Source organism: Syngnathus scovelli, chromosome 22 (assembly GCF_024217435.2).
Source record: "Syngnathus scovelli strain Florida chromosome 22, RoL_Ssco_1.2, whole genome shotgun sequence".
Lineage (NCBI taxonomy): Eukaryota > Metazoa > Chordata > Actinopteri > Syngnathiformes > Syngnathidae > Syngnathus > Syngnathus scovelli.
This window is the reverse complement of record NC_090868.1, coordinates 884,874-909,309: the sequence shown is the minus strand read 5'-3', so window position 1 is coordinate 909,309 and position 24,436 is coordinate 884,874. Positions and strand designations below refer to the sequence as shown.

The window sequence follows — 24,436 nt, the reverse complement described above, 5'->3', positions numbered from 1 at the left end:
GGGGAAAAAAAGATGCAAGGGTGCTATCAGGTAAAAGGCTATATTTCCAACGATATTACTGCGGCACACAACTATGAAAAATGAATGCAATGTTGCTTGTTTCCACTAGATGGCGCCAGAAGCAAACATACGCAAAGAAAAGAAAATCAATAGTTGTGACAATAAATCCGATACAATAACAATGTAGGATTTGTCAGCCCTGTGTACAGTACAAAACCTGACTGAAACCTGGCTCCTTGTATGATTCCATTTAGCCACCAACCTCCTCTTCTGGTTTCCCTTTCAGCCCACGCAGCCTCATTTGCATATTAAACGCACTAATAATATTAGTGAGGCTACAGGTGGTCGCCTCCTATTCCAGAAGCCGCCCAGCAGGAACAAAACAAGCCAACGCGAGTGCGTCATGAGTAGCCTATGATTCACCCGCTGCGTGAGCGGGAGGCCCCACAGTTCCCCCGTTAGATTATTTGGGGTCCAGGGATGTGACTCGTCACCGGAATGTTAAGAGTGTCAAAAGCGCTTGCTTTAATTCGCTCTGGCTGGTCTTTTTGTCCTGAGAACAATGCCGGATCTCAGTCTGGATTTGAGGACTTATTAAAGCGGGATTATGGGTCGACGCTCTCCCAATGAAATGCACAACGCGGGATGAAGTGCTTTGCGCTTTACGGCTTTCCTAACCCTGCTATCAGACAACAGAAAGTCACATTTGTCCGGTGTGGTGAACGCGCTAAAGAAAGCTTTAGGGGGAAAAAAACATTGACAAAGTATTAATATTCCTTGCTGTCTCCTCTCAGATAAAAGTAGTCTTTATCAGCTGGTAGTTTCATGATGTGAAAAGCATCTAACGTGGTCTTCTGTGAAGCGACAATTGAAAAAAATAAATAAATTGGCAGCTATTTTTAACAACTTCATCCCCTCAGCTATGAGGGAATATCTGTCACCATCTTTTCCCCTGTTGCCATGGTGCTAAGAATCAATGACATCACAGCCACCACGTGTGAGCACAGGCAAGGGGGATGAAAGCGGGAATCTGAGCCTAAGGAAAAAAAAAATAGTGAGACAAAAGGCCGTGTGACGCGTTTTTGTCATGTGATAGGACGTCACTTCACCGCCGTACAGTTTGGTGGGAATCTCAGGTCTTTTTGGGCCTAATTGACACGCTGACGATGAAGTCACTGGGTCAGGGTCAAATTGGAATTCTCAAGTTTTGAGGCGCATGTTCAAAGTCACATCTGTCACGCAAAATTGAAAATAGCAGGCACTTAGGAGATAACGGCCGACGTCTTCTAAAAGAGTCCAAAGCGCCTGCCTGACCCATGATGTGTGTGCCCTTGGAAGAATGTGAGCCTGGCGTCCCACAGGGCTTCTGCTGCTGCTGCAGCTGATAAGAACTTTTTTTTTCTTTAATCAGCACCTCGGAGAATGTGACAGCCCGAGAGGAGTCGGTCAACAGAAAGGCACGACGAGAGAAAATAAAGGCTTCATTGTTGTCCTTGTTTACACAAAATGGAGGCAGCGTGTTTTCACGATGTACCTGAAATCCACGTCCGGGAAGTCCTCATTGAGGCTTGACTGGAAGCAGAAGCCTCGTTGTCCTTTACGCTGCTAGGAATCGATTTTCAATTGGCCACAGTGGTTGGGGAAAAAAAAAACCAACAACTTTGAAAGCTTTGTCACTCTGGAGGATGAACACATTTTTGACACAAATGAAATTGAAAGACTTGTGATTGCTTGTAAAATGTTTTCCTGTTTTCTTTTTTTTATTATCAAAATAAGGGAGATGATTATGCAAAGGTTCAGTGATGTACAGTGTCCACCCCCCACCCCCACCTCACAGGAAAAAAATAATGCCGAGCGAGCGCGGCAGAACCTCTGCCATCTTGCGGGGGAAATAAAACAAAATGGCTACGCTCCCGATCCTTGCAAAAAAATAGGAAAATATACAAGGTGCCACGGTCCCCAATGGAGATTTTTAGTGTTTAAGAAGCAAAAATCCGGAATCTGAATGTAACAATGTTGCAGGTGGTGGTGGTGGTGGTGGTGGGGGGGGGTGTTCTGGCGACATGCCGGTCACCATTTTTCAAGATAAAAAAAGTCAAAGCCTTTCCTCGACCGAATCTTTCTCCTCCCAAAATTTAAAAAAAAAAGAGAAAAAAAAGTAGAAGCCCGCCAGTTTGATAACAATAAAAACATCTGACACAAAATGTCCCGAGACAATAACATAAATAAAGCTGTTAAGGTGGCGTTACTGTACAGCGTGTGGCCGAGGGGGGGGGTGGGGGTGGGGGTGGGGGGGGGGGGGTGGGGGGTGCCTCTGCCCCGCTCCATGGGCATTCCTTCAACAAAAATGCAACCTGGGGGGGAAAAAAAAGAAGCAATTTTAATCATTTTGAAGAAAAACAAGTCCGATATTAGGGAACATTTTTGGGATGGAAATAAAATGTAAGGAAATCAAATTTCAACAGAAATAAGTCATCTTTCAAATACAAAAATTTGAACGTGAGACATTTTCACACTAAAGCGTCGCTATATTTATAAACCATAAAGTTTTGCGGTTACCGCGGCAACGCGTTAGCTTTCACATGATGTGCCGTGCCGTCCCGTCTTTGTGGCCGCGCCTCACCTGGAGTAAGAAAGAGCGGCGGCGGCGGCGTCGTCAGCGACGGCTCTCAGAAGAGGCCGCAGTCTTTCAGATTGTTCTTGATGATGACGTCGGTGACGGCGTCAAAGACGAACTGCACGTTCTTGGTGTCGGTGGCGCACGTGAAGTGCGTGTAGATCTCCTTGGTGTCCTTGCGCTTGTTCAGGTCTTCAAACTGACACTGGATGTAGGCCGCCGCCTCCTCGTACGTGTTGGAGCCTGCCGCACAAGCAAACCGCAAACGTGATTTGTTCGCAGCTTTTCTTTTTTTTTTAAGCGTTTGCATTATTTTGCCTCCGTCCGACCTGCATATTCCGGGTAGCAGATGGTGAGCGGGCTCCTCTTAATCTTCTCCTCAAAGAGGTCCTTCTTGTTGAGAAAGAGGATGATGGACGTGTCGGTGAACCACTTGTTGTTGCAGATGCTGTCGAAAAGTTTCATGCTCTCGTGCATTCGGTTCTGGAGGGCAAACGTCTTGTTAGGAGCTTTTAGGGGGAAAAAAACATTTCGGGGAGCGGCGTAGCGCCGTACCATCTCCTCGTCCTCGGCCAGCACCAGGTCGTAGTCGCTGAGCGCCACGCAGAAGATGATGGCGGTCACGCCCTCGAAGCAATGGATCCACTTTTTGCGCTCGGACCGCTGGCCGCCCACGTCGAACATCCTGCGGCGGCGACGACAACACGGCGGGATTAACAGAAAAGGAGGGGGGCAGGGGGCGGGGCTGAGACACCAACTTGAAGTGGAGGTCCTTGAAGGTGAAATGCGTCTCCACGATGCCGGTGGTCTTGACGCGGGTGCGCAGCACGTCCTGCTGCGTGGGGATGTACAAGCCCTGCGAGATGCGCTCCAGGTCGTTCAGGTAGCTGCCGGCGCACAAAGTCACGCGGAATTTATTTTTGGTGGCAAGAAAAACAAACGCGTTTGGCTTATGATGCGATTGCGCAACACTGGCGCTAATGAGCGCAGGACTACAACAAGGGGGGGCAAAAGCACACACTGACACGCACAAGCGGCGCTTTGTTACAAAAGTTTCTTGCGCAACGCTCAATTAAGTCGGCGCAACGTGGCCTGGAGGAACACATTACCAAATCGTTTACCGCAGCTAATAACTTTGGCATCCGCCAGTTAAATATTTGTCGAAGTCATTGAGATTCCACATCACTTTGCTTAAATTTATTTTTCAAAATAAATTGCTTTTTGTAGACTTACTACGCGGCCGAGTCGTTGAGCTGGTACTCGCGCGAGCGTCCGAAGCAGGCCTGGACGCCGGCGTCCCGCCACAGCCGCTTGATGACGCCGGCCAGTTCGGCCGTCATGAAGCCCTCCTCGGCGGATCCGGCCAGCACAAAGAGCTGCCGTGCGTCGTCCTGCGGGAGGGTGGAAAACGGCTACATTCAACAGAGCTGAGCGAACGAGCCCGGCAAACTTCCGACAGACGACTCACGGCTCTGGCGACGTCGCCAAAGTCGATCTTGAGGCGGCCCATGGCCCTGATGATGGCGATGATGGACTGGATAGTGTTGCTGTAGACCACCGCCTTGTACTGCTTACACTCCTCTTCCGAGTAGCCCGCCTCGTGGATGATCCTGGAAATAGAAAAAAAAATGTTTTGAAATCCTACAAACGGCCACCCTTGGCAGTTTGACACTGCAGCAAACTAAAAATAAAGCTGCCCATCTGGAAATATTTAACACGCAGCAGGCAACCTTTGTGCACTGGTGCGAATTGGACTCACTTCATCTGCTTGACGATGGTGCTCTTGCCCGACTCGCCGGCACCTGCGGAAGAGCCACGCACGCCACAGTTAGCGCACCTTCAATAATTCAGCCGGCTCACCTCGCCTCGCCTCGCCTCGGCTCTCGCGTATCAACACGTGGAGGTTGCCGAACGCTCGTGTGGCGCAAAACCGCAACGGGACCTCGGACCCTCCGAGGTGACGCCGGGCTCGGGTGACATTGGGAGGATTTAAGACGGCGCAACTAAACCTGCCGCGTTTGTGCCGTTGCTTGGCGTCCGGCAAACATAGGTTGCCAGTTCGTCTTGCGTGCAAACAAAGAGGAGTACAAAGTCGCATTTGAGCCATAACAAACAAAATGTCAATACTTTTACCAATATTATTGACTAATTAACTGTCATTTAACTTGAAGCCGTTAATTATTCTTAATGACAAATTGCAACTAAAGAATTTTAAATGCTCTCAGTTGACTTTCCACTGGCCTAAGCCGAAGAGGCCCGCCAGTGTAACCTTGTCACGTGTTGGACGTGATCCACAATCTATTGTCATTAAAGCAGTTGCGGCGCACACCAAACCAAAAAATTGGACGCGATGTGATGTGATGAAAACATGACAACACGCGTCAGGTCACAAACGTGAGCTGACACGCTGGGGCAAGTTGACTTCGGCATCGGCGTCAAGCCACTGATGAATGCGCTAAAATATGTCCACCCATTGCTCCAAAAATGATCAGTCAGGAGTCAGGTGCTAATTCTTGGGATTGATCTTGGATTCACAAATGTCCTGGTGACCCACATTCCGCATGTGTGTTTGTGTGTCAACATTTGCCCAAGCATGGAAAAGTTCCTCACCTCAGGTCACTGTTTACAAGCATAACAGTGTGACTTTGTGTGCACCTAATGTTTTTTTTTTTTTTTTTAATCATCATAAGGACATCATAAAGAACAACTCATAAGAAAGAGCATCATGACATTTACTCATGCCACAATGTAATTGATTGTGTGGCTTTTAAACGACTGCAATTTACGAGAATGTTTTTAGGCGTGAACCTGGCACGAGATAACCTATAATTAAAAAAAGGACGCGATTTTTATTAACCTCATAGCTATTAACATTTTGGTGTTTGATAACGACTAATTCGGTAGTGTTGTCAGATCAAGCTGACATTTGTGAGGACCAGAAATGAGATCTTAGGGCATTAATATTCAAGTCACGTCCACTCATGTTGAATTGACGTTTTAAAAAAAAAAAAAAAAAAATCAGTGCGTTGAACGGCGTTTTGGAAAGTTTCTTTTGACTCGAAATGTTGCTTTATTTATTTTAACTCGACAATGTTGCGTTCAGGGACCAAAGTTAGCATTGAAAGTCGGCGGTGACACAGCACAAAAGTAACCGAAAAAAAAGGTTTTCGCTGCAGACATTCAAACTGGGCGTCGACCACCGCGACCACAAGTCCCCCTCCGCCCCGTGGCTAGGCTAGCGCCCCCACTCCAGCCCAGCCCAGCCCAGCCCAGTCCGCCCAGCCTCGCCTTGCCTCGGTTCTTACCCAGCAGCAGCAGTTTGACTTCCCGCGCCGCCTTCTCGCCGTCGTCCCTCAGGTTCCTGTCGATCATTTTGCTCCGCTCCACCGCCGCCTTGTCCTCGGTGCTCAGCGTGCAGCCCATCCTCAACCAGCTAAAATGTCTTCACTAAACCCACATGAAATAGTTCAAATGTTCTCCTCCTGCCAGCTGACACACGCCCTAAAAATGATAATCGATGTCACAGTCGATGTCTTGGAGGCGGAAGGTGAACCTCTCTACCCTGAAGGAGGGCGTTTCTATCGCCGGGGTGCTAGGGAGGTCGTCGCCGAGATGCGAGCTAATTTGACGGCTTGGAAAATGGTCGGGGGCGCCTCTCACGCTGGCTGCTGGTGCTGCTGCTGGTGCTGCTGGTGCTCCGCTCCATCCGTTGCGGCGGCAGCAGTTGAAATGCGTGCGAGAGGAGGAGCCAGCCAGCCAGCAAAGCACTGCGAGCCTACTGTAGAAGGGACACGGGGCACTTCCGAGTTGTTTCTTCAGAATAAAAGGCGACAGTCGCCCCGTGCAGTTGAGACCTCAATATACTTCTTTTAATGCGCTTTTATTTTGAAGGACGACCTTTAAACGTGACTGAAAACGGTTTCAACGCACGAGCGCTTTACATCTACATAATTAAACAATATTTGACTTGATTGATAAAAATATTGGTTGTATTTATACAATTGCATATTAAGCACACATTAATTTATTTATTGAAAAAAAGTGCTCATTCATTTTCTTTTAAACTACTATTGCAGGAACGTGGGACAGTGTACGACTGTACACGTTCCCATGGGGACAAGGCCTGCAAGCAGGGACAGTGGCGGCCCCCGTCCCCCCCCCCTGCCTGCTCATTCAGCCATACATTAGTCATTGTTTGTGGTTTAAATAATTCAGACGCTGGGACAAAGTCAAGCGCAAGCCTGCACAGTCAACAGGTTGCTGAAGGGACAGTTCCCAGTAGCATCTAAACTGTGTGTTTGCTTTGGGGGTAGGAGGGGCAAACATTTTGGGTGGTCGTCTTGCGACAAGTTGCTAAAAGCAAGATGTCACTGTCACGCAACATGTCATGCCAAGAGGAGCGTAGGATTCAATTGGAGCGTTACACACAAAAGCTCATCCTGTTTCGGATCAATTGGGAGAACTGGTTTTCTGTGTGCAAAGTGGGCAGGCATCAGCTTTTGCAGTTAATACTTTTTAAAACAGAATGTGTTGAAAAGAGCAGTGCCGTATACGTACAGAGTCCATCAACAGTAACGGACACTGCCCTCTAGTGGCAAAAGAGAGTATACGTGCTCATTTGTCAAATTCTGGAGCAGCATCAAAATCCAAATTTGACGTCACGTTGTGGAGCGAATCGAAGTGCGCTTCCAGATAAGCCACAAGCTGACAAACACTAAACAGATATGCTCCAGCAAAATGTTGACGTGTGGATTGGGGTCTTTTGATTCTCACTAAGTGTTTACGCAAAAAGACCAAAAGCCACAAAGCAGAAGGGACTTGAAGGAGGATTTAAAGGAGTCTTGGAATGATCACCCCATCCAGCATGTGAGTTGTTGTCGCCTTTGCTTGGAAACTGCTCTTGTCAACCTTTCGACTGGTTATCTTTCACCTGCCGTTATCTCAGTCCTGGCTGCACGTTAAACCCTGGCGGCCGGCCATATATAAGCGTTGTAGGAAAGGTGCGCACCTTTCTACCTGACATCTGCCGAAGCCTGCGCGTACAAAGGGCAGACACGGACGGTGCAAACACACACGCTGAGAGAGATGGGCTGCTGTAACAAGAGGTGCAGACTCCTCGCCGGAGCTGTCGTCGGGGCGGCCATGGCCCTACTGGGGGGCATCTTGATCCCGGTGGGGAACGGACTCATTGAGCAAACGGTCTTACAGGTACGTGGCGCCGCGCGGAGCTCAAGGAGAAATAATTTCTCTCGGATCTTTCGGCAAAGCGCCGGCAAAAAAAATGTTCCCGACCATCTGTGCGTCAGTCCGGTTAAAAATAGTCTCGTCTGCCGGGGCGTGTGCGGGGATCAAGGAAGCCGTGATCGCAGAAGGAACGCCGGCGTATGAGAACTGGCTGGCACCGGGGGGAGCGGTCTACAGACAGTTCTGGTTCTTCGATGTGCAAAACGCCAGGGAGGTGGTGGGGGAAGGTGCCGTTCCGGTGGTCGTAGAGAAAGGACCTTACACCTACTTGTAAGCGTTTGAAAAAGCAATTTTCCTCCCTTTGATTCTTCCTCCCTTATGCACTGACTACAAAAATTCCCGCAGGACCAGATACTTGCCCAAAGCCAACATCACCTTCGACCCCAACGACACCGTGTCTTACCTGCTTCCGCTGGGTGCCACGTTTGAGCCGTCCTTGTCGGTGGGAGCGGAAGAGGACATCATCACCTGCTTGAACTTGGCGGTGGCGGTGAGTGTGAGGCACGCAGCTGTGCTGTGATAAATTACAGCGCATCGTCTCGCCCATTAATCATCGTCATCTTGCACAAAGGGCAAACACAAACAGAATCAGCATACGCATGTAAACCTGAATTCGTGCTAACGTTGTTCTTAAGAGGCTAACTAAAACGGGTTAGTCATTTCTATGGGGGGGGGGAAAGGCCAACGATTACTCACGCGTATCCCTGCTAGAAGCTAACTGCAGCTTGATGAATCATCTCCAACCCAACTCAATCATAACTCAAATAGCCTAATCCAGCTAAACACGCTAACGTTAGCCAGAATAATCACCGTAAATTGTTTTACCTAACACGAACGTTAACGCTAACCGGGCAGGCTAAATGACGGTTGCGTAATCCTTGACAGTCGACAATATTGATAAGAGTTTTAACTTGGAGTGTCAGCAGAGTTGATGCTAATCTGCTCCTAATCAAATGATAATGCTTATAAAATATGCCCTTATCTCCTTGGTGTGCATCTCAAAGCAAATGATGATTTTTGGTGTATAACAGGGGGTGTATTCCAAGATTCCCAAAGTGCTGCATCACTTACTCGAGACCATGATCAAGAGGAGCAACTCGTCTTTGTTCCAGCACCGCAGCATCAAAGAGCTGCTGTGGGGCTACAAGGACCCCATGTTGAAAGCCACCGTGGGCCTTTTCACACCTGTGAGTCACACGCACCTCATATTTATACAAATTCAAACTTTAGGCTATTACCGCATCGGAGAGATTTCTTCAATTCGGATTCCGTTTGGCACCGTGACGGACGGACCGAGCGAGCGAGCGGGTGTACCTCATGTTTTGCTATTGTCGCTGGCTGTGATGATGCGACGAGATCTTCCCCCTGTCCCTCAGTACAACGGCACCTTTGACGGTTACTACACCGTCTTCACCGGCAAGGGCGACATCAGCAAAGTGGGCATGATCGACAAGTGGCGAGGATCCAGGTGAGCTCGGACAAGATGGACAAGACGACGATAAATGTCCTCACGGAGATTCCTCTTCTCCGTTTTAGGAGTTTGACCTTCTGGGACGACAAGTATTGCAACATGATCAACGGGACAGGTAAGGAGGAAAAAAAAAAAGTTATAGTTGAGTTTGAACTGGACTTAACCTCCTTTTTCCAGATGGTTCAAACTTTGCTCCTTTTGTGGATGTGACAAAGCCCATCTTCTTCTTCTCCTCGGACATCTGCAGGTAACTAAATTCCCTCTGCAATACTTTCAAGAGCCACTAGAGGTCACTGCCGTCCCCTATGTGTCCCGCAGGTCGGTGTCAGCCAGCTTCCAGTACGCCAGGGACCTGAAGGAAATCCCGGTGTACCGCTTCGGATTGCTGCAGTCCACCTTAGCCTCGCCGCTGGACAACCCCGAAAACCACTGCTACTGCAGGGATCCCAAGACCACCAAAAACTGCAGCTTGGCAGGGGTTCTAGACATTAGTTCTTGTCAAGACGGTCAGTCAGGATAATTGGGTCTGGGCTCTTTCGCCAGGTTCTTACCGTCCAGTTTTTATTCTTTGTAGGACAGCCCATCTACATCTCCTTGCCTCACTTTCTTCATGGCACTCCTTCCCTGCATAAGGCCATAAAGGGGCTCAACCCTATCGAGGAGCACCATAAGACCTATCTGGACGTGGAACCCGTGAGACTTGTTTTCTTTTCGCTATAGTTGTGTTGAAGGCAAATACCGATACTACTTTACTTGGCCTGATGAATTGGTACGGGTAAGTCCTCCCTCCCACTGACAACCAATCTGGAGAAAAGTCTACCTATCTTTCCATCAGATAACGGGAATTACTCTGGGGTTTGCCAAGAGAATTCAAGTGAACATGATGTACGGACCCTCCAACGTCATCACGTAAGTGACATTTTGCGCGCTTTGGCTTAGCGTTGTGGCTTGACCTTACTAGCGAGGCTCTGTTTGCGCTTAGGGTATTGAAGAAAATCAACGAAAGAACCATATTCCCTCTGGTTTGGATGAATGAGGTGATAACACCGACCGTCGCGCAATGATTCATTTATTTTTTATAAGCATCTGCCGTTTTGGGTTTCAGACGGCGGAACTGGATGAGGAATCCGCGGCCCTGCTCAAGGAGGAGCTGGTGGACCGGATCAAGATGCTGGACGTGACCCAGAAGGTCCTATTGGGCTCTGGCCTGGCTGTTTTTGCCATTTGCCTGATGTGGTACGTCGCCATTAGATGCAACGATGACAAGTCAGAAACTGTCTGATACTGCTCTTTTGATACGCACTTATTTATAATGTCTCCCATCCCTTTGATATTCATACTGTGATTTTTGTAAAGGTTAAAACTTAACTAATCAGGGATTCAGGGCCTTCTTTAAGTGCAGTTTGATAAGCTACATGGCGTGCGACATCTAGTTCTGTTTGTTTGTGTTTATATGCTTTGTGGCTTCAAAAAGGAATAAAAGCAGAAGTTCCGTTTGGCTCCTTTGACCATAAATCCCAAAGTGGTAAGCGGCTACACTGCGGTTACAAGCAGGATTTGGATTGCTTTGACTCGTCCTGTGTGAATTGCGACAGAATGCCGATTCAGCAAAGTGTCAAAAGCCAGATTGATGGCCTCGCTACGACGTGACCAGAAAGAGTACATTTCGGATTCAAATGCAAGACTTTGATACTGTACATCAGCACTGAAAAAGGTCACCCAGGAAACCAACGCTAACTAGCACTAGCTTAGCACCAAAACAGACACTATCGGAAACGTAACTCGAAAATAACTAATAAAGACTGAAACGGAGTATGTGAAAAGGCCTACAGTAATTGAAATGTAGGGATGGCTAAGCGCAAATTTAACAAAATCACAGCAGGTTTATGAACCCGCGTTATGCTAGCTTTACATTCGACAGCAACGCAATCTCAGCTAAACATTTCTTTATTTATTCAGGCCTTCAGTTTCACAAATAAATACAAGGGTTTGCTTACGTCAATCTCGGAAAGCCTCGTCCTCATCGACATGATCTGCTGATCTGCAAAAAATGACACATTCAAATGAAGTCTGCAAATTGCAGACACGGTCGTATTTACACACAGGAAGCGCGTATTCACATTAAATAAGATCATGTCGTCTTTATCTACATGACGTATTCACAACCTGGCGGATGAAAGGACGATTGAGAAGACTGTGCTACCTCAGTGGTTCTCAAACTGGGGTCCCCGGACCACCTGGGGGTCTGCAAAATACTTTGCAAAAAGAATTATGACAGCATGTCCTATCATTATGCATGAGTTCAGTCTTCTTTTTTTTTTTTAGATCAAAAAGTGTACTTTTTTGAGACTGCAGCTGCTTTTTTAAGAGAATAAAGGTGTTTAAAAATACACTTTATTCTCATAGAGTAAAACGTTATAGACGATGTATCTGGTATTTTAACTTTTTTTCTGGGGGAAAAATAATTGATTCTAAACTCTATTAAACTTTTTTTTTCTCACCACCAAAATAAACTGCAATTTGATTTCCTAGCCTTTGTTGAAATTTGTTTACCTCAAGTTTGAGAGCCCCTGCTCCGCCTCGTGTCCAAGTCGGAACAAGACAATCTTTGAGCATGCGTCACAGAAATAAATATTTGCTAATTTCTATCTGGATTGTTAGGCAGACTTGGCACCATTGAGTCAAGCATGCATCCATCCATCCATCCATCCATCTTCTTCTGCCTTTTCTTCCCTTCAAGTGTGTCTCTTTAATCCCCACACGGCAAAAAAGGATCCATGCTGATTGTTGCTCTTGCGTTTGGCTGGTGGCGCTCCAAGCGGCGCTGCGGCCGCCCGCCCGCCCGCCCGCCTCCTGGCCGTCCCGTCTGTCACGCCGTCAGTCCTCCGGGAGGTGATTGCGCCTGTTGCGGCTCTTCCTGCGATCCAGCAGGGGCTTGAGCTTGGCCAAGTCCCCCCTGAGAGGCCCTGGCGGCGGGTGCAAAACACTCTGCTGCTGCTCCTGCAGCTCCTTCCTCTCCTTGCAGAACTGCTGCAAGGCCACACTCTCGGCCTCCGGCGACGCCTTCACCGCCGCCGCCGCCCAGGGCCACGCCAAACGCCCCCTTTCGCTCAGCGCCCCGGCGGTGGCGGCGGCGCTCAGCACCCGCAGGCGGATCTTGGCCACGGTGCGCTTGAAGCCGTTCTCGGTGGTCAGGCAGTAGTAGAGGCCCTGGTCGGACGGCTGGGCCGAGCGGATGAGCAGGCCGTGCTCCGTGGACAGCACGCGCTCGCTCAGCTTCACCTGAGGTTCGCAAAATGGCCGGAATTTCATTTGTTTGGCGCCAAAGGGAAAGCTGTCGTTTGATTGGACGCCGGGACAGTCGGACATCACCTGACCTCCTTCCTCCTGTCGTTGTCTCTGTGGATGAGCCAGCGGATGGACGCCTGAGGCGGCTTGGGCAGGCACTCCAGGAAAGTGGTGTTGTTGCGCACGCCGTACTGCGTCATCTCCGCCGCGTTACGATATGCTAACGGACAAAAAAATGAACTTTCACTTTGTAATCCCGGCCGGGTCTTTTCATTTCCCAACGCTTCGAGTCACCTTTCAGGTTGAATCCTCGGCATTGGGTGAGCGGATTTCCGTGCATGACGTCCTGCCTCCGGCTCCTCCTGTAAGCAAAGCAAAGCAAAGCGAGGTCAGGCGGACCTGCGTCAATGGCGACCCGACCCGCTCGTCTGTGTTATGTCTGCGCACGCTAAAAGCGTTTCCACTGTCAAGTGCGCCTTCAAACGGTCCACTCGTGTCCCAGCGCCACCATTCTATTTTTATCCGAATTTATCTCATTGTTCAAGAGTGACATCAAGAAGTCTGAGAACAATTCCGCTTCGCGAAACAGGTCGATAAACAACGCGAGGACGCTCGGGTCGCCAAAAGTAAACACCTTTTTCCGCTGGGGTAGAAGCGCGAGCAGCTGAGTCCGTCCCAGGCGCAGTACGGATCTCGAGCCAGGCAGCAGTCGGCGCAGGCCGAGCCGTACGCGTGGCAGCGGTGCAGCGACACCTGCGCCACGCCTAGCTCCGAGCTCGCGTACAGTTGTTGCTGCAAACACCACAAGAGTGACATGGTCAGCTCCTGGCCTCAACCCGCGGACATTTGAGAGGACCGAGAGGCTTACTTTTTTCGAGGAGATTCTCAAGTTGGTAACCGGAGCTTGGTTCTGGAAGGGGAGGAGGGGGAGGCCCACAAAGTTGAAATGACACACATTGGACATTCAGGAAGTGGAAACGCACGCTCTGTGGTTTCAAAGTAGGACATGCAGCTGCAGCCCAGGCGCCCGCCCGCCCGCACAAGTTAATAATACAAAGCTGCAGCAAAAAAAAAAAAAAAAAAAAATCCAGTGGCCTGGCTATCATCAAAAAAGACAAGGTGAGACCTTAAAGACTTGCAGCTCCTCCAGGATGAGATCCTTGTGCAGGGACTGATTGGTGGGCAGGGCAATCACCTTCTGGACGCTTCCTTTGTCTGTGGAAAGAGGAGCACTGAGTGTCAAGAGCTGGCCGCCGCTCAAGAATCCGGCCTGAAGAAACAAAACGGCTGTCCGCCCCATCAAACAGTGGGGAAGCGTGGATGTGGACAAAAAGGGCGGCGCCGTCCTCGCTTCACATGCTCAAATTTGTTTTTCTTCTTAGGCAAGAACAAGTTTATTTTTTCTGCCCTGAAAAATTACGCATTATAAAAATGTCAGAATATTTTACTTCATTTGGGAAAAAAAAATGAATGACTGAGGGCAAGATGTCACAGTCAAATCCGTACCGGTTCCCAGGAAGAGGACATGGTAGTTTCCGTCGGCGGCGGCCACCTGGTCCACGGCCACGGCTGTGTACTTGTAGTCGGCGCCGGTGCGGACCACCAGGGGTCTCCTGCCCACCGGGTAGATGGGATTGAACATGATGGGGTGGTTGCGCACAAAGTTCACCACGTCGTCCGGAAACTCTTTGGTGGTGTGAATGTCGGGCGTGAAAGCTCCGCCGGGGCACTGGACAATGACCAAAGATTGCTTTATTTCCCCCGCAAAATCAAATTTGAGCGACAGGCGAGGAAATATAGCATGCTAGCTCACCGTTCCGGGTCTGGGGTACGGGATTCGTCCCTGGAAGGCCACCCACTGGAAATTGGGTCCGTCTCGATGCGCAAAGGGCCCGTTGAAGACTGTGAGGATGTCGGCCATGTTGTACACGCACACCGCCGAGCCTTTGAAGACGGAGCTGCGGGGAGCGCACCCAAAAAAAAAAAAAAAGAAAAGGTCACACCAGGTCGCCACGCACGTTTACATTTAATTCGTCGGAGTACGTCGGGGGAACAGAAACACATTGTACCGTGCGGATTTGGACGTGGAGCATGCCGACTCAATTAGACATGAAAACACGCGGATCAGGTGACGCGCCCCTGACCATTGGCCACGCTGAAACGCGAGCCGCGCAGACAGAAGCAATCAAAAGGGTACGCGTCAAGCAAAGCCCTAGCCGAGATGTGCTGCGATGGAAGCGAATGCAAGGAAAAAAAAAATCTAATCTATCAAAAAGATGTTAGTTCACCTGGTGGACGTGAAGACTCCAAACACCAGCAGGCCTTTGGGATGCTCGCTTTCCAGCAAAAACACACTTTCTGCAGGGAGCAAACACACAAACATTGGCTGAAATTGTTGCCAAAAATCTGGAAAAGTCGGTGCCGCTGTGACGCGTGTGTGGCTTTTAATGGCGCGTGCAAAGTTTCAACACAGTCAAGGAGGAAACCGGCCGGACTCACCCAGCTCGTCAAAATGAGTCTCCGTGCCGTCCTCCTCCAGAACGGAGCAAACCATCCTGGCTTTGAGGTAGGTGGTCCACTTATTGACCAAACTGCGCTGCCCTCCTATGTCGCTCTGCAAAAGGAGAACGAGCCTTTCATCCGACCCACGCCTCGGCGAGATAAAACGCTCAACGGCGCCACTTACTGGACAGACGCGCGCCAGCATGCTGTGGATGTTCTTGGTGTTGCCGCTGTTGTCCGTCAGCCTCTCGCGGAAGAAGAAGTACAGTTTGGCGTCGTTGGGGTCCGACCCGTCCGGGATCAGGTGAGCGTCCACGAAGATGGGCTCTGATTGAAAGAACGCCACCGATAAAAAACTTGTTCAGATTGCGAGGCGTCCCGCAGGGCGTACCGCTAAGCCACTTGGAATTGTGCTGGTCCGTGCGCACGGCGTTCCTCTTGGTCAGGCTGCGGAAGATGGCCGCGTCCGTGCCCATGAAGTCGATGTACATGCCGGAGAACAGCTCCTGATCTGAAAGGACAGCGCCATTGAGAGTCCGAAAGATCCAGAAGTAGTTGCCTTTCCTTTGACGAGTAGGATTTCATTTGGGTATGTCGAACAAAATTTCAATGGATGAAAAATGCAACTCATTATAAAAAAAATTAGATAACTAAGAAAAAAATGTATATGTATATAGAATAAATTGATAAAAAAAATGGCAAAACAATGCACTCATAAAAAATATACAACTTAAAATAAGGCTTACATAGGTGTCCATTTTATCGCACAAATATTTGCGTGTGATTTATTGCGCGTGTTGCAACCTACTGAGCATGATGGAAACTGTGTTGACCTCCGGGTTGAAGGAGCACCTCCCTTTTCCCGACTCGGACCTGGAGTCAATGTGAAATATTTGCTCCTGTCGCAAAGAGAGCCAGGAGAAGGCCATAAATATCACACAAATGACTTGTCGAGTCTTGACAGAAAGCTGCAGAACAAATCAAATCTTCCCTTTGAGCCTCCAAATCCCCCCGAGGCGCCCTGGGAACGGTGACGGCACGGTCGCCACGGTAACAAGCCGCGCCATCTGCCTTCTGCCATCAAAGTGACGCGCGGGAGCGGCGGCCCAATGGGGTCTTCTTACCTCCGGCCGGCGCCCCCTGTTGACGTAGACGCAGACGGGGCTGTAGGCGCCGCTGCCGCACATGAAGAGGTGCGTTCGGTTGTACGGCTGCACCACCCGGATGAAGTTGCCGCAGCCGTGCTGGTGAGAAAAAAAAAAATATTGGGAGTCAGTCTTATCTTAAGGCTTGACTGCATAAACTTGCATCACATGGCTCTCTTTTGTCCTATTGAGTGAAAATCAGCATTCAATCATCAACATGTTTGTGATGTTTTGTCATAAATCATGACGAGCTATTTGATGTTTTCATGCTTTACTGCACGTGTCATTTTCCTGGCTCACTTGAGTGCTTTTAACAATCCATCCGCCTTCCAAAACAGCATTCCAACTCATCCAAGATCCACTCCACTTTATCGGGGACGAGCAGCCTTGGATCAGGAAGTATGTGTGTGCGTGCGTGTGCGAGCGAGCGAGCGAGCGGGGTTAAGAATCCCAAGTCCAAGCAGCCAAGTTGAATATCCCGGCGGTCGGATATGGAAAAAGTGAGGGTTGAAAAACGAGAAGGCGGGCGGAGCGTGCGAGAAAACGAAGGGATTAAAGAGACGCTGCGATCCAGAGCGTCTCCGCCAAATATTTGCGGCAGCGCGTCTGCAGTCAAGAGCGCTTCTCCCTGAGTCCAGCTGCAGTCACTCGGGAGATGACTGACTGACGGACAGACGGAAAATAAAATCTCCCCGACACGTGTTGCCTCATTTATTTGTCTGAAATGTTTCCCGTGCCAATTAAAGCTGAGCGGAGACGGCGGTGGATCGTCAAGATCTTTAGCGCGGCGATTCATTACAAAAAAAAAAAGAAAACAATTCCGAAGCTTTGATTCCCCTAGTAGGCCTCACGCGCCTCGCCCAGATGACCCTGCGGACATCTGCTGCCGGACCGGACACATGTGGACCGAGCCTACGCGGTGGACAAGCAGATGGGAGAGAAAAAAGGAAGTCCCAGAGGGCAAAGTCCTGAAGCGCTCCAAAAGATAAATCCGACAACAGCTGAAAGAGATATCGCTGCTCCCACCAAAAATAAATAAATAAAAAGAAATGATGTCAAGACTCCCCCGTTTCTCATTTAGTCATCGCCATTGTACAACAAATACTAAGAAAAATGTGAATAGAAAAATGAAAAGAAAAATCCACTTTATTTGGGGTTAAATAAAAGATAGCTAAATTACCGTGGGGTCTTTTCCAGCCATTTGGCATTCGTCAATCTTGCTTGTCGACGCGGGCCAAAACACCTGCAAAACAACATGAAAAGCCAATTCGTGGTGAGAACCCATCCCCACCACGGCGCCAACAGACGACCATGAATATGCAAATGTGAAGCTGTGATGAAATTAAAGGGGGGAACACATGTTGAGGGACGGGAAAAGGTGGGGCATCGCAAACGCTTTCCCATCTGTTGCCGTGCCTGGCGCCGTCCATTACGCTCGCCGAGAGCTCCCTCGGCGAAGCGTCGGCGCGCTCGGATGGATGCTTTAATGGCACCCCGAACGCTTGTCAACATGGATGTCATTTACATAAAATTACCGAAGAAATGTTCAGCACACAAACACGCTTTGTTCCTTGCGAGCTGGGATCACACAACAAGAATCCTGACCCAATGTTGATCAAATCAATTCAAATATGTTAAAATGGGTCTAACTCCAAAAATTAATAAATGACAAGACAGACCTTTTGCACCGCGTGTGTGATGTTGTTGATGTCCATGGAGAGCACGTGGTCCTTGCAGCCAACGTACATCCGGTCCTGGTCCTCGTCCACGTGCAGGATGCGGTAGTCCATGGGCCTGTCTGAGAGCGCGTAGTGCTCCGACAAGGCGGCGCTCTCCAGCTCTGCCGTGCAAGAACAATCAAACAACTACTTTATGCATTTTATAAAACAAAAAATCCCAAAGTGTAAAAGTCAAGGGTACCTAAGCATGACCCCTGAGGTACTCATTGGAAATTAGGAGCCATTGCAGCCAATTTTTGTCCTTAAGGTAAGACCTACAAATAAGGAGAATAAAATTTCTATCCAGAAAGTCCACCGTGACCTGAAGGCCTCCATTTGATCTGACTGAAAACAAAGCTGCTATTTGTTTTCATTTTCTCCGAGTTGAGTCAATGACTTGGCGGATGCGTGCTAGCGACGTTACAGTAGGGAAAAGAAACAAAAAAAACCCCTCTTGTGCTCATTAAAGGCGCCCATTGTTCACACGGCGAGTAAACATTCCCAGACCGGCTATTTCCAGCCTATTGGCTGCAGAGATAAAGCGCTCGCTCTTCAGCCTCATGAATATTCATGGTTCCTTCAATCGGAACGCCAAAGTCACTTTTTGTTTTAGCGTCAAGTGGCTGCGATGGCGAGGCTCGAGTGTTTCAAGGTCGAATGCTTTCCCACAATTCCTTGCGCACTTGAGCTGTGGCTGTGGCTGTTACTGGAAATTTTCAACAAACAAAGTCAGTTTCGCTTTGCAACATGAAATTTAGGAGACACGTTTATCATGAATAAACCCACGAAAAAAAAAAGAAAGAACAGTAAAATTGGCATTTTAACTTGAAAGGCGCCATTTTGAGGTGGTTCGCTTTGCAATTTGGCCAAGAACTATTTTGCAGTTTTGAAGAGCCACTTTCACATCAACTCAACACGAAAGATAAATAGTACAACTTCTTTAATTGACCTTTTAACTGCGAAGCAAAGTCACAGTAAAACGGCACATTAACTTCAAACAGATGAGGGGAATATTAAAAAGGCCTGCCTGCCTGCCTGCCAGGGTGTTATGAGCAAGCCACGCTAAATTGAAAACACACACACACAAACGAGGCAGAATTGCGCCAAGTCATCTCCGACACGCTCCAACTTGACTTCATTTTTCCTCACATTTGCCCCTGCGAACACGACGAGGAATGCTTGAGGACGTTCAACTCAGAAACCCTGCAAGGAAGGACACAATCCAACCGCAAGCCCCAAGAAATGCCAGCAAAACCAAAACTTGCCATTTTGTGGGGAGCTGGCCAAAATGGCCGCACCAGAAATCACTGCAATACTCTGGAAGGAATGTTGTCCAATTTATCCGGGAAGTCAATCCATTAAAAGACTCCAAGGGGGGTCCACAAAGTCCGGTTTGGCGTGGTATATATAGATATATCTTTTGCTGGCCTTTCAACTTTTTTTTAGAGAAATCAAAATCAAGACACTTCCTATAGGGCTTCTAATGATCTTTAGTTCCCTTCAAAACATTCCGCAGGTTGGGGCGCAAATCGCCCGTGGCTCCTCGGATACGAGCCCGACGCGGCGGCGAGTCCGGTGTCATCCGGCACCACGCCGACATTCCATTTCGCGTACGTTTCCCACATTCCCTGGCCGGACAACAAGATTTTTTGTTGTTTGGCTTTTCATGCCGTGAGAGTTTCTCGGGCCCACGTGTTGCTCCGTTAGTCAAGCGTGTTGGCATCACACAAGGAGGAGTTCGTGCAAAGACGGGAAGGGGAGGGAGCGGGGGGACACAAAACAGAACAAATGAAGGGGAAGTGGGCCGTACGGGTTTTGACAGTTGGCGGCTTTTCTATTATGCATGCGGGCAGGTGGGACTTTGACCCCTCGGTGAAATGCCGCCATAATAAAATCCGAGAGGATCCGATGCTGCGGCGACCACAGCGGGGGGAGCGGAAAGGAAAAGTTTACCCCCCCCCTCCTGTCTGTCCAGTCCCCCCAAATGGTCAACTTAGCAGAAAGTGCAGGGAGAAGGCAAGGCCTTCCCCAAAATGTGTTAGGACTTGACGGGGTTCCAAACAGACCATTCCTGGCCGTGCCGGTAAACAAGCGACTTTGAAGCGTCGGCAAGTCCATAAAAGAACACGTTTGTTGGCTAGGAATTCTGCTCATGTTGGAGGCGGGAGTTTTGGAGCGCTCCGAGACAGAAAAAAGATCTTGAAGTTGGATTGAGACAAAAGTGTACTTTGACACAACTCGGCGTCATCTTGGTGTTAAAAAAGTTTCTTTTTCTAAATACAAAGCAATGCAAATTTATTCACAAAATTTTACGGGAATTTGTGATGGCAACATTATGACTTTAGACCCTGGAGCAGAAAATTTGCCAAACCCTCGCCAGACCAGACCAGACCAGACCAGACCAGACCAGACTGTCATCCGGCCAGTGACAGCCACTCAAGAGATAAAAAATGGCACTCTTGGCATGTGGCACGATCAGGCGGGACCGACCACCCAGGAAGTGTGGCGTCAGACGGCATTCCCGGGAAAGTGGACCTACAGCACTCGTGACAAAACGTCTTCATTCATCAACATCCTGCTTGAGGACTGCTGCCAACTGTCAATAAGCCTATTCCCATCCAACGGCTCCTTCATTGTCAAGCCAACAGGGGGGGGGGAAAAAAAAAAAAAAGGTTCTTCCAATGTGGAGCCGATGGACTAACGTTCCGAGCTACTTTGGTGAACCACGAAGCCTGCTAGCCAGGTTTATAATCCCGACGTTCCCCAATTAGCAGCCAGGTCGCAGGCATCTTTCCCTCTCACAAGAAAAAAAAAACGTTTGGCCATAAAAAATGCCGTCAAATGTGTGCCAAGGTAACAGATGGCAACATAAACCTCCACTGCGAGGACATAAGGGCCAATCAGAAGCAGGATGAAGGTCATTTGGAGAAAGTGAAACGCAGAAGCAAGACGTCCAAGGTTGAGGGCCGTCAGCGCCCCCCGGCCCCTTGACCTTTGAACTTTAGCCGACCTGCCGGGACCTCTGCGTGCCGCCCCGAAGCTAACGTCTCTGTAACCGGATGATCGCTCATCTGCTCGTCCTTTTTAAGTCATTGCGCGAGGGTGGGAGGAAAGGGGAGGGGGGGCAACGCTCACTTCTGCCTCATTTGAATCGCCAAAAAGAGAAGATTAATAATACAGGAGATTGCTGTCACGTGGAGGATACTTGCCAGAAATTCCTGCATGGCTAACAAACCAGGCGTTTCGAGTTTGAGCGGGATGGAAGCCATTAAATTTGGGGACTGTTTAGTTTCGCTTGTAAAGTGCGTGCTGGTGCAATGACTCAGCACAAAGATGTTTTCAGCACACGCGAGCTCTGACTGACATGATAAAAAAAAAAAAAAAAAAAAAACGAGGTGAAATCTAGCGGCATAATCAATCAGTCGGCATCGTGTCCGCCCAGCAGGTGAACTCTGGATTTTGAAATAAACATTCCTTGTTTTTGGGAGCAGCTTACGGCGAGATCACTCATGAGAGCAAACGATCCAAATCGGGGCCGCTCAATTCCAAACAAACACCTGAAATTCCCACCAAATGTCAACTCGCACCACTCACGCCTATCTTGGGCAATTTTGGGTGGCCAGCAAAGATCACTCTTCGATACGGTAGCCTGGTCGTCACGCAAGGAAAATAATCAATAAACGAGGCGTTGGGCCGCTCTGAAATATCCTCTCGGCTGACACCGGATCCGACCCCGAGGCGGCTCGGTTGACGCCGGGACCCCCCCTGGCCCCCGCTGAGAAGTTGCTGCCTCCGACATTCCTTCTCTGGCCTGGCCTGGCCTGGCAGCGCTTACTTACACGAGGCTTCCCGTGGCAAGCCGCAATTAAAGCCGCACAAGAAATGCGGCTAACCCAAATAATCGCCATGATTTAGCGTTAGCATGTGCGAAGAGATGCTTGATCTCGACATTCGTTTTGCGGCGCGTGTGCTTTCCTTTTTCATTTTTTTTATTTCTTCTCCACGCCAACGTCGCACATGCTGATGTAATTAAACAAAGCGCTACCGTGCAGGCATCTCACTCTAAACAGAAGCAGGCCTGGAGTTTGCTAGCGTTTTGTTTGAACACTAATTTTAAGGCGGGTAAACCGACACCGTCCGTTCCCAAAATGTAATACTCGGTAGAAGTAGAAAATAGAAATGATAAAGAATAGAATTGCACCATCAGGATGCAGAAATAGAATAAAAAAAGGAACAAAATATTGCATCATTAAATAACTTTCCCAAACTAACTTGATGACTTTATGACTCGAGCTGACCCACAAACGCCCTCAATTGAAATATTCACACGGCCTTCTACATCTGGGAAATTAAATAAAACAAAAAGCCAAGAGGATTAAAATTTAACGAGGAGCGGGTCGCGGCGGTGCAACTCTCGGCGGGACGCCAGCCGCCGCCCGTGCGTGCGCAATCTGCGATATTAAACAGATAAAGCAAGAAAAACAAACAATTAGCGTGAAAGCCGCCGGCTGTGTACTCGCGCTACTAATGAATCCACGAGCCGTGTACTCGGCTAATGAAGGCACCGCCGGGCAAAACGTGGCAAGCGCAGAGGCATTCATCTTTTATGGGCTTACCGTCAAATGAGAGGAAGACTCGGGGCAGCGGCTGAGGAAGGCCGGCGGCGCCGGAGAAGACGCTCACGAGGAGGACGAGAAGAACCGGCGGCATGGCCGACAACGATGACGCCGATGATTGGCTCATGGCTGACCCGGACGGGACGGCACCGCCTGAAACAGACACTCAAGTTAGTGTGAACAAAAATGTGGTCAATTTTTTTACACCTCAAACATTGATATCTTATTAAAAAGTCATATTTGAATATCATGACACTCTGTTCGTCGTGTCATCTTCCATTCCGTTCCGATCTTTTGCACAAGGACCTCTCCTAAAAAATGGATGAAGTCAATCCCCGGTTTTGGGTCCAGAACTTAATTATTGACGAGCGGCAGGTAGCGAACCGTAGCGCCGGTGGGGCACAAAAAAACGCAAAGCCTTTTACAAGCATAAAAAAAATATTTTTTTTACAAGCAGGTGGATCTCTACGCTCATGGCTTATGTATGCGTACTGAAACATTGATGATTGCAACAAGGCGATGAAACTTTTAGTGCACTTTAAAAATATATATATTGGGACAGACACGCCTCCATCAATCAAGTTTTCAATTATACTGGAGGGGAACACTTTGGGGAATTTGCTGTTCCCACTGCACCAGATGGATGAGGTCAGTGTGGAAAAGACACAATTGACCTGTCGAATTTTCCAATTAGCAGTCATATTGTAATTCATCTGCTCTTGCATAGTTACTAATCAATTTCACAAAAAACATGTTCATTTCCCGAAACAATAAAAAATCCACCTCCAAATTTGGTTCCCACATTGCTCGACTCCCAAAACCGTTGCCAATGCGATTTCCAGTTGTCCAAAGGCGATGACGCTCCGAGCCTGCTTGACATCTGCTCAGCCCTCTCACACAATTTCTGGCTATTGAACTTCCCATGCACAGCTGCCCCAGTCATCTCCCCGAACGAACGTACGAACGAACGAACAAACAAACGCGCCTTAAACCCGCCAGGCCACACCTCGGGACATCCAAAGTGACACAATTAGGGACGTCCAATTAGGGTACGGCGAGCCTTGCAGCCTGAAAATGTCCTAACGAGACATCTCGGTCTGCTTTTCCTGAAACATTCCAGCATCATAAAAATAGCTGAGTGAACGACAGCGCTAACGCCACACCTCACAGCACATGTTCATATTTGCTCCCTGAACTTGAAGCAAAGTTGACAAGATGCCGTGGAAAAGTCACAGAAATGCACCTGACGCCGCCTGATCGCCAATCTGGAAAGACGCGCGCGCTCACCTTTCAGAGGCGTCCCCGCCCCCCTCTCCTAATCCAGGTGAAGCGGGATAGTTTTTCAAAAATATTCAAGCAAGTCCCAGGTCTCGGAGAAGGGAGCCGTTTCGTTTCTGGAGCGGAGTTAACTGAGCTGAGAGAGGAGGAGAGCGAGAAGAAGCAGCGAGGGGCGGGTGTCCTGTTACGCCTCCTCGCCCCCTCCCATCTCCCATTGAGAAGACAGCAAGAGCTTTCAAGCAATTTGCCAATGAATTTCTTCTGCCACTCTCACACTACATTCCTGCTAAATTGCTGTATCAGCGGCGGAACGTTGGAACCTCATGTGCGGCGACAAACTTCACTCGGGTCGCTTTTTGGCTGCCTCGACAGCCTGCTGCGGTTAAGACGCTCTTTCTTCCCCCTCACCATTGTTAGAGACAGACAAATTCAGATTTTGGAAAAAAACAAAAAACAAAACATAAGTATTTGGACTTGTATTTGCATATTTGGGATTCTACTCTCAGGGAAAACACGAGGTGGCGATAAGGCGGTGGCTGCTTTTGGAACCCTTTTTA

General features: G+C 48.9%; 3 protein-coding genes across 6 annotated transcripts; 1 reads left to right on the top strand and 2 right to left on the bottom strand.

Annotated features, from left to right (window-relative positions):
- Positions 1–1,727: 1,727 nt before the first annotated feature.
- On the bottom strand, positions 1,728–6,360 carry gnai1 (guanine nucleotide binding protein (G protein), alpha inhibiting activity polypeptide 1). The gene is made up of 9 exons (XM_049760811.1): positions 5,923–6,360; positions 4,377–4,419; positions 4,086–4,227; positions 3,851–4,008; positions 3,376–3,504; positions 3,173–3,302; positions 2,947–3,100; positions 2,624–2,860; positions 1,728–2,354 (listed from the first exon to the last, which is right to left on the bottom strand). The coding sequence occupies exons 1-8, from the start codon at positions 6,038–6,040 to the stop codon at positions 2,670–2,672; spliced, it is 1,065 nt and encodes a 354-aa protein (XP_049616768.1). The 5' UTR covers positions 6,041–6,360; the 3' UTR covers positions 1,728–2,354; positions 2,624–2,669.
- Positions 6,361–7,238: 878 nt separating this feature from the next.
- Positions 7,239–10,833, top strand: cd36 (CD36 molecule (CD36 blood group)). Of its 2 annotated transcripts, XM_049760807.2 has the most exons (13): positions 7,239–7,483; positions 7,563–7,825; positions 7,971–8,131; positions 8,207–8,351; positions 8,893–9,048; positions 9,238–9,329; positions 9,398–9,447; positions 9,510–9,579; positions 9,651–9,838; positions 9,907–10,025; positions 10,168–10,241; positions 10,315–10,369; positions 10,438–10,833. In XM_049760807.2, exons 2-13 carry the CDS (start codon positions 7,703–7,705, stop codon positions 10,612–10,614), a joined length of 1,410 nt encoding a protein of 469 aa, XP_049616764.1. In that variant the 5' UTR covers positions 7,239–7,483; positions 7,563–7,702; the 3' UTR covers positions 10,615–10,833. The 2 variants fall into 2 exon arrangements, with proteins under 2 accessions (XP_049616764.1, XP_049616763.1); XM_049760806.2 differs by having other exon boundaries at positions 7,239–7,825.
- Positions 10,834–11,263: 430 nt separating this feature from the next.
- sema3c (sema domain, immunoglobulin domain (Ig), short basic domain, secreted, (semaphorin) 3C) lies at positions 11,264–24,037 on the bottom strand. 3 transcript variants are annotated; one of them, XM_068649675.1, is made up of 18 exons: positions 23,385–23,800; positions 22,602–22,754; positions 17,947–18,107; positions 17,448–17,510; positions 16,247–16,366; positions 15,931–16,021; positions 15,514–15,633; positions 15,307–15,449; positions 15,120–15,234; positions 14,909–14,978; positions 14,434–14,578; positions 14,127–14,349; positions 13,747–13,835; positions 13,489–13,530; positions 13,255–13,412; positions 12,915–12,982; positions 12,710–12,840; positions 11,264–12,614 (listed from the first exon to the last, which is right to left on the bottom strand). In XM_068649675.1, the coding sequence occupies exons 1-18, from the start codon at positions 23,542–23,544 to the stop codon at positions 12,210–12,212; spliced, it is 2,457 nt and encodes an 818-aa protein (XP_068505776.1). In that variant the 5' UTR covers positions 23,545–23,800; the 3' UTR covers positions 11,264–12,209. The 3 variants fall into 3 exon arrangements, with proteins under 3 accessions (XP_068505776.1, XP_049616754.1, XP_068505775.1); XM_049760797.2 differs by lacking the exon at positions 23,385–23,800 and adding an exon at positions 23,889–24,037 and having other exon boundaries at positions 15,120–15,449; XM_068649674.1 differs by having other exon boundaries at positions 15,120–15,449; positions 23,385–23,809.
- Positions 24,038–24,436: the final 399 nt, after the last annotated feature.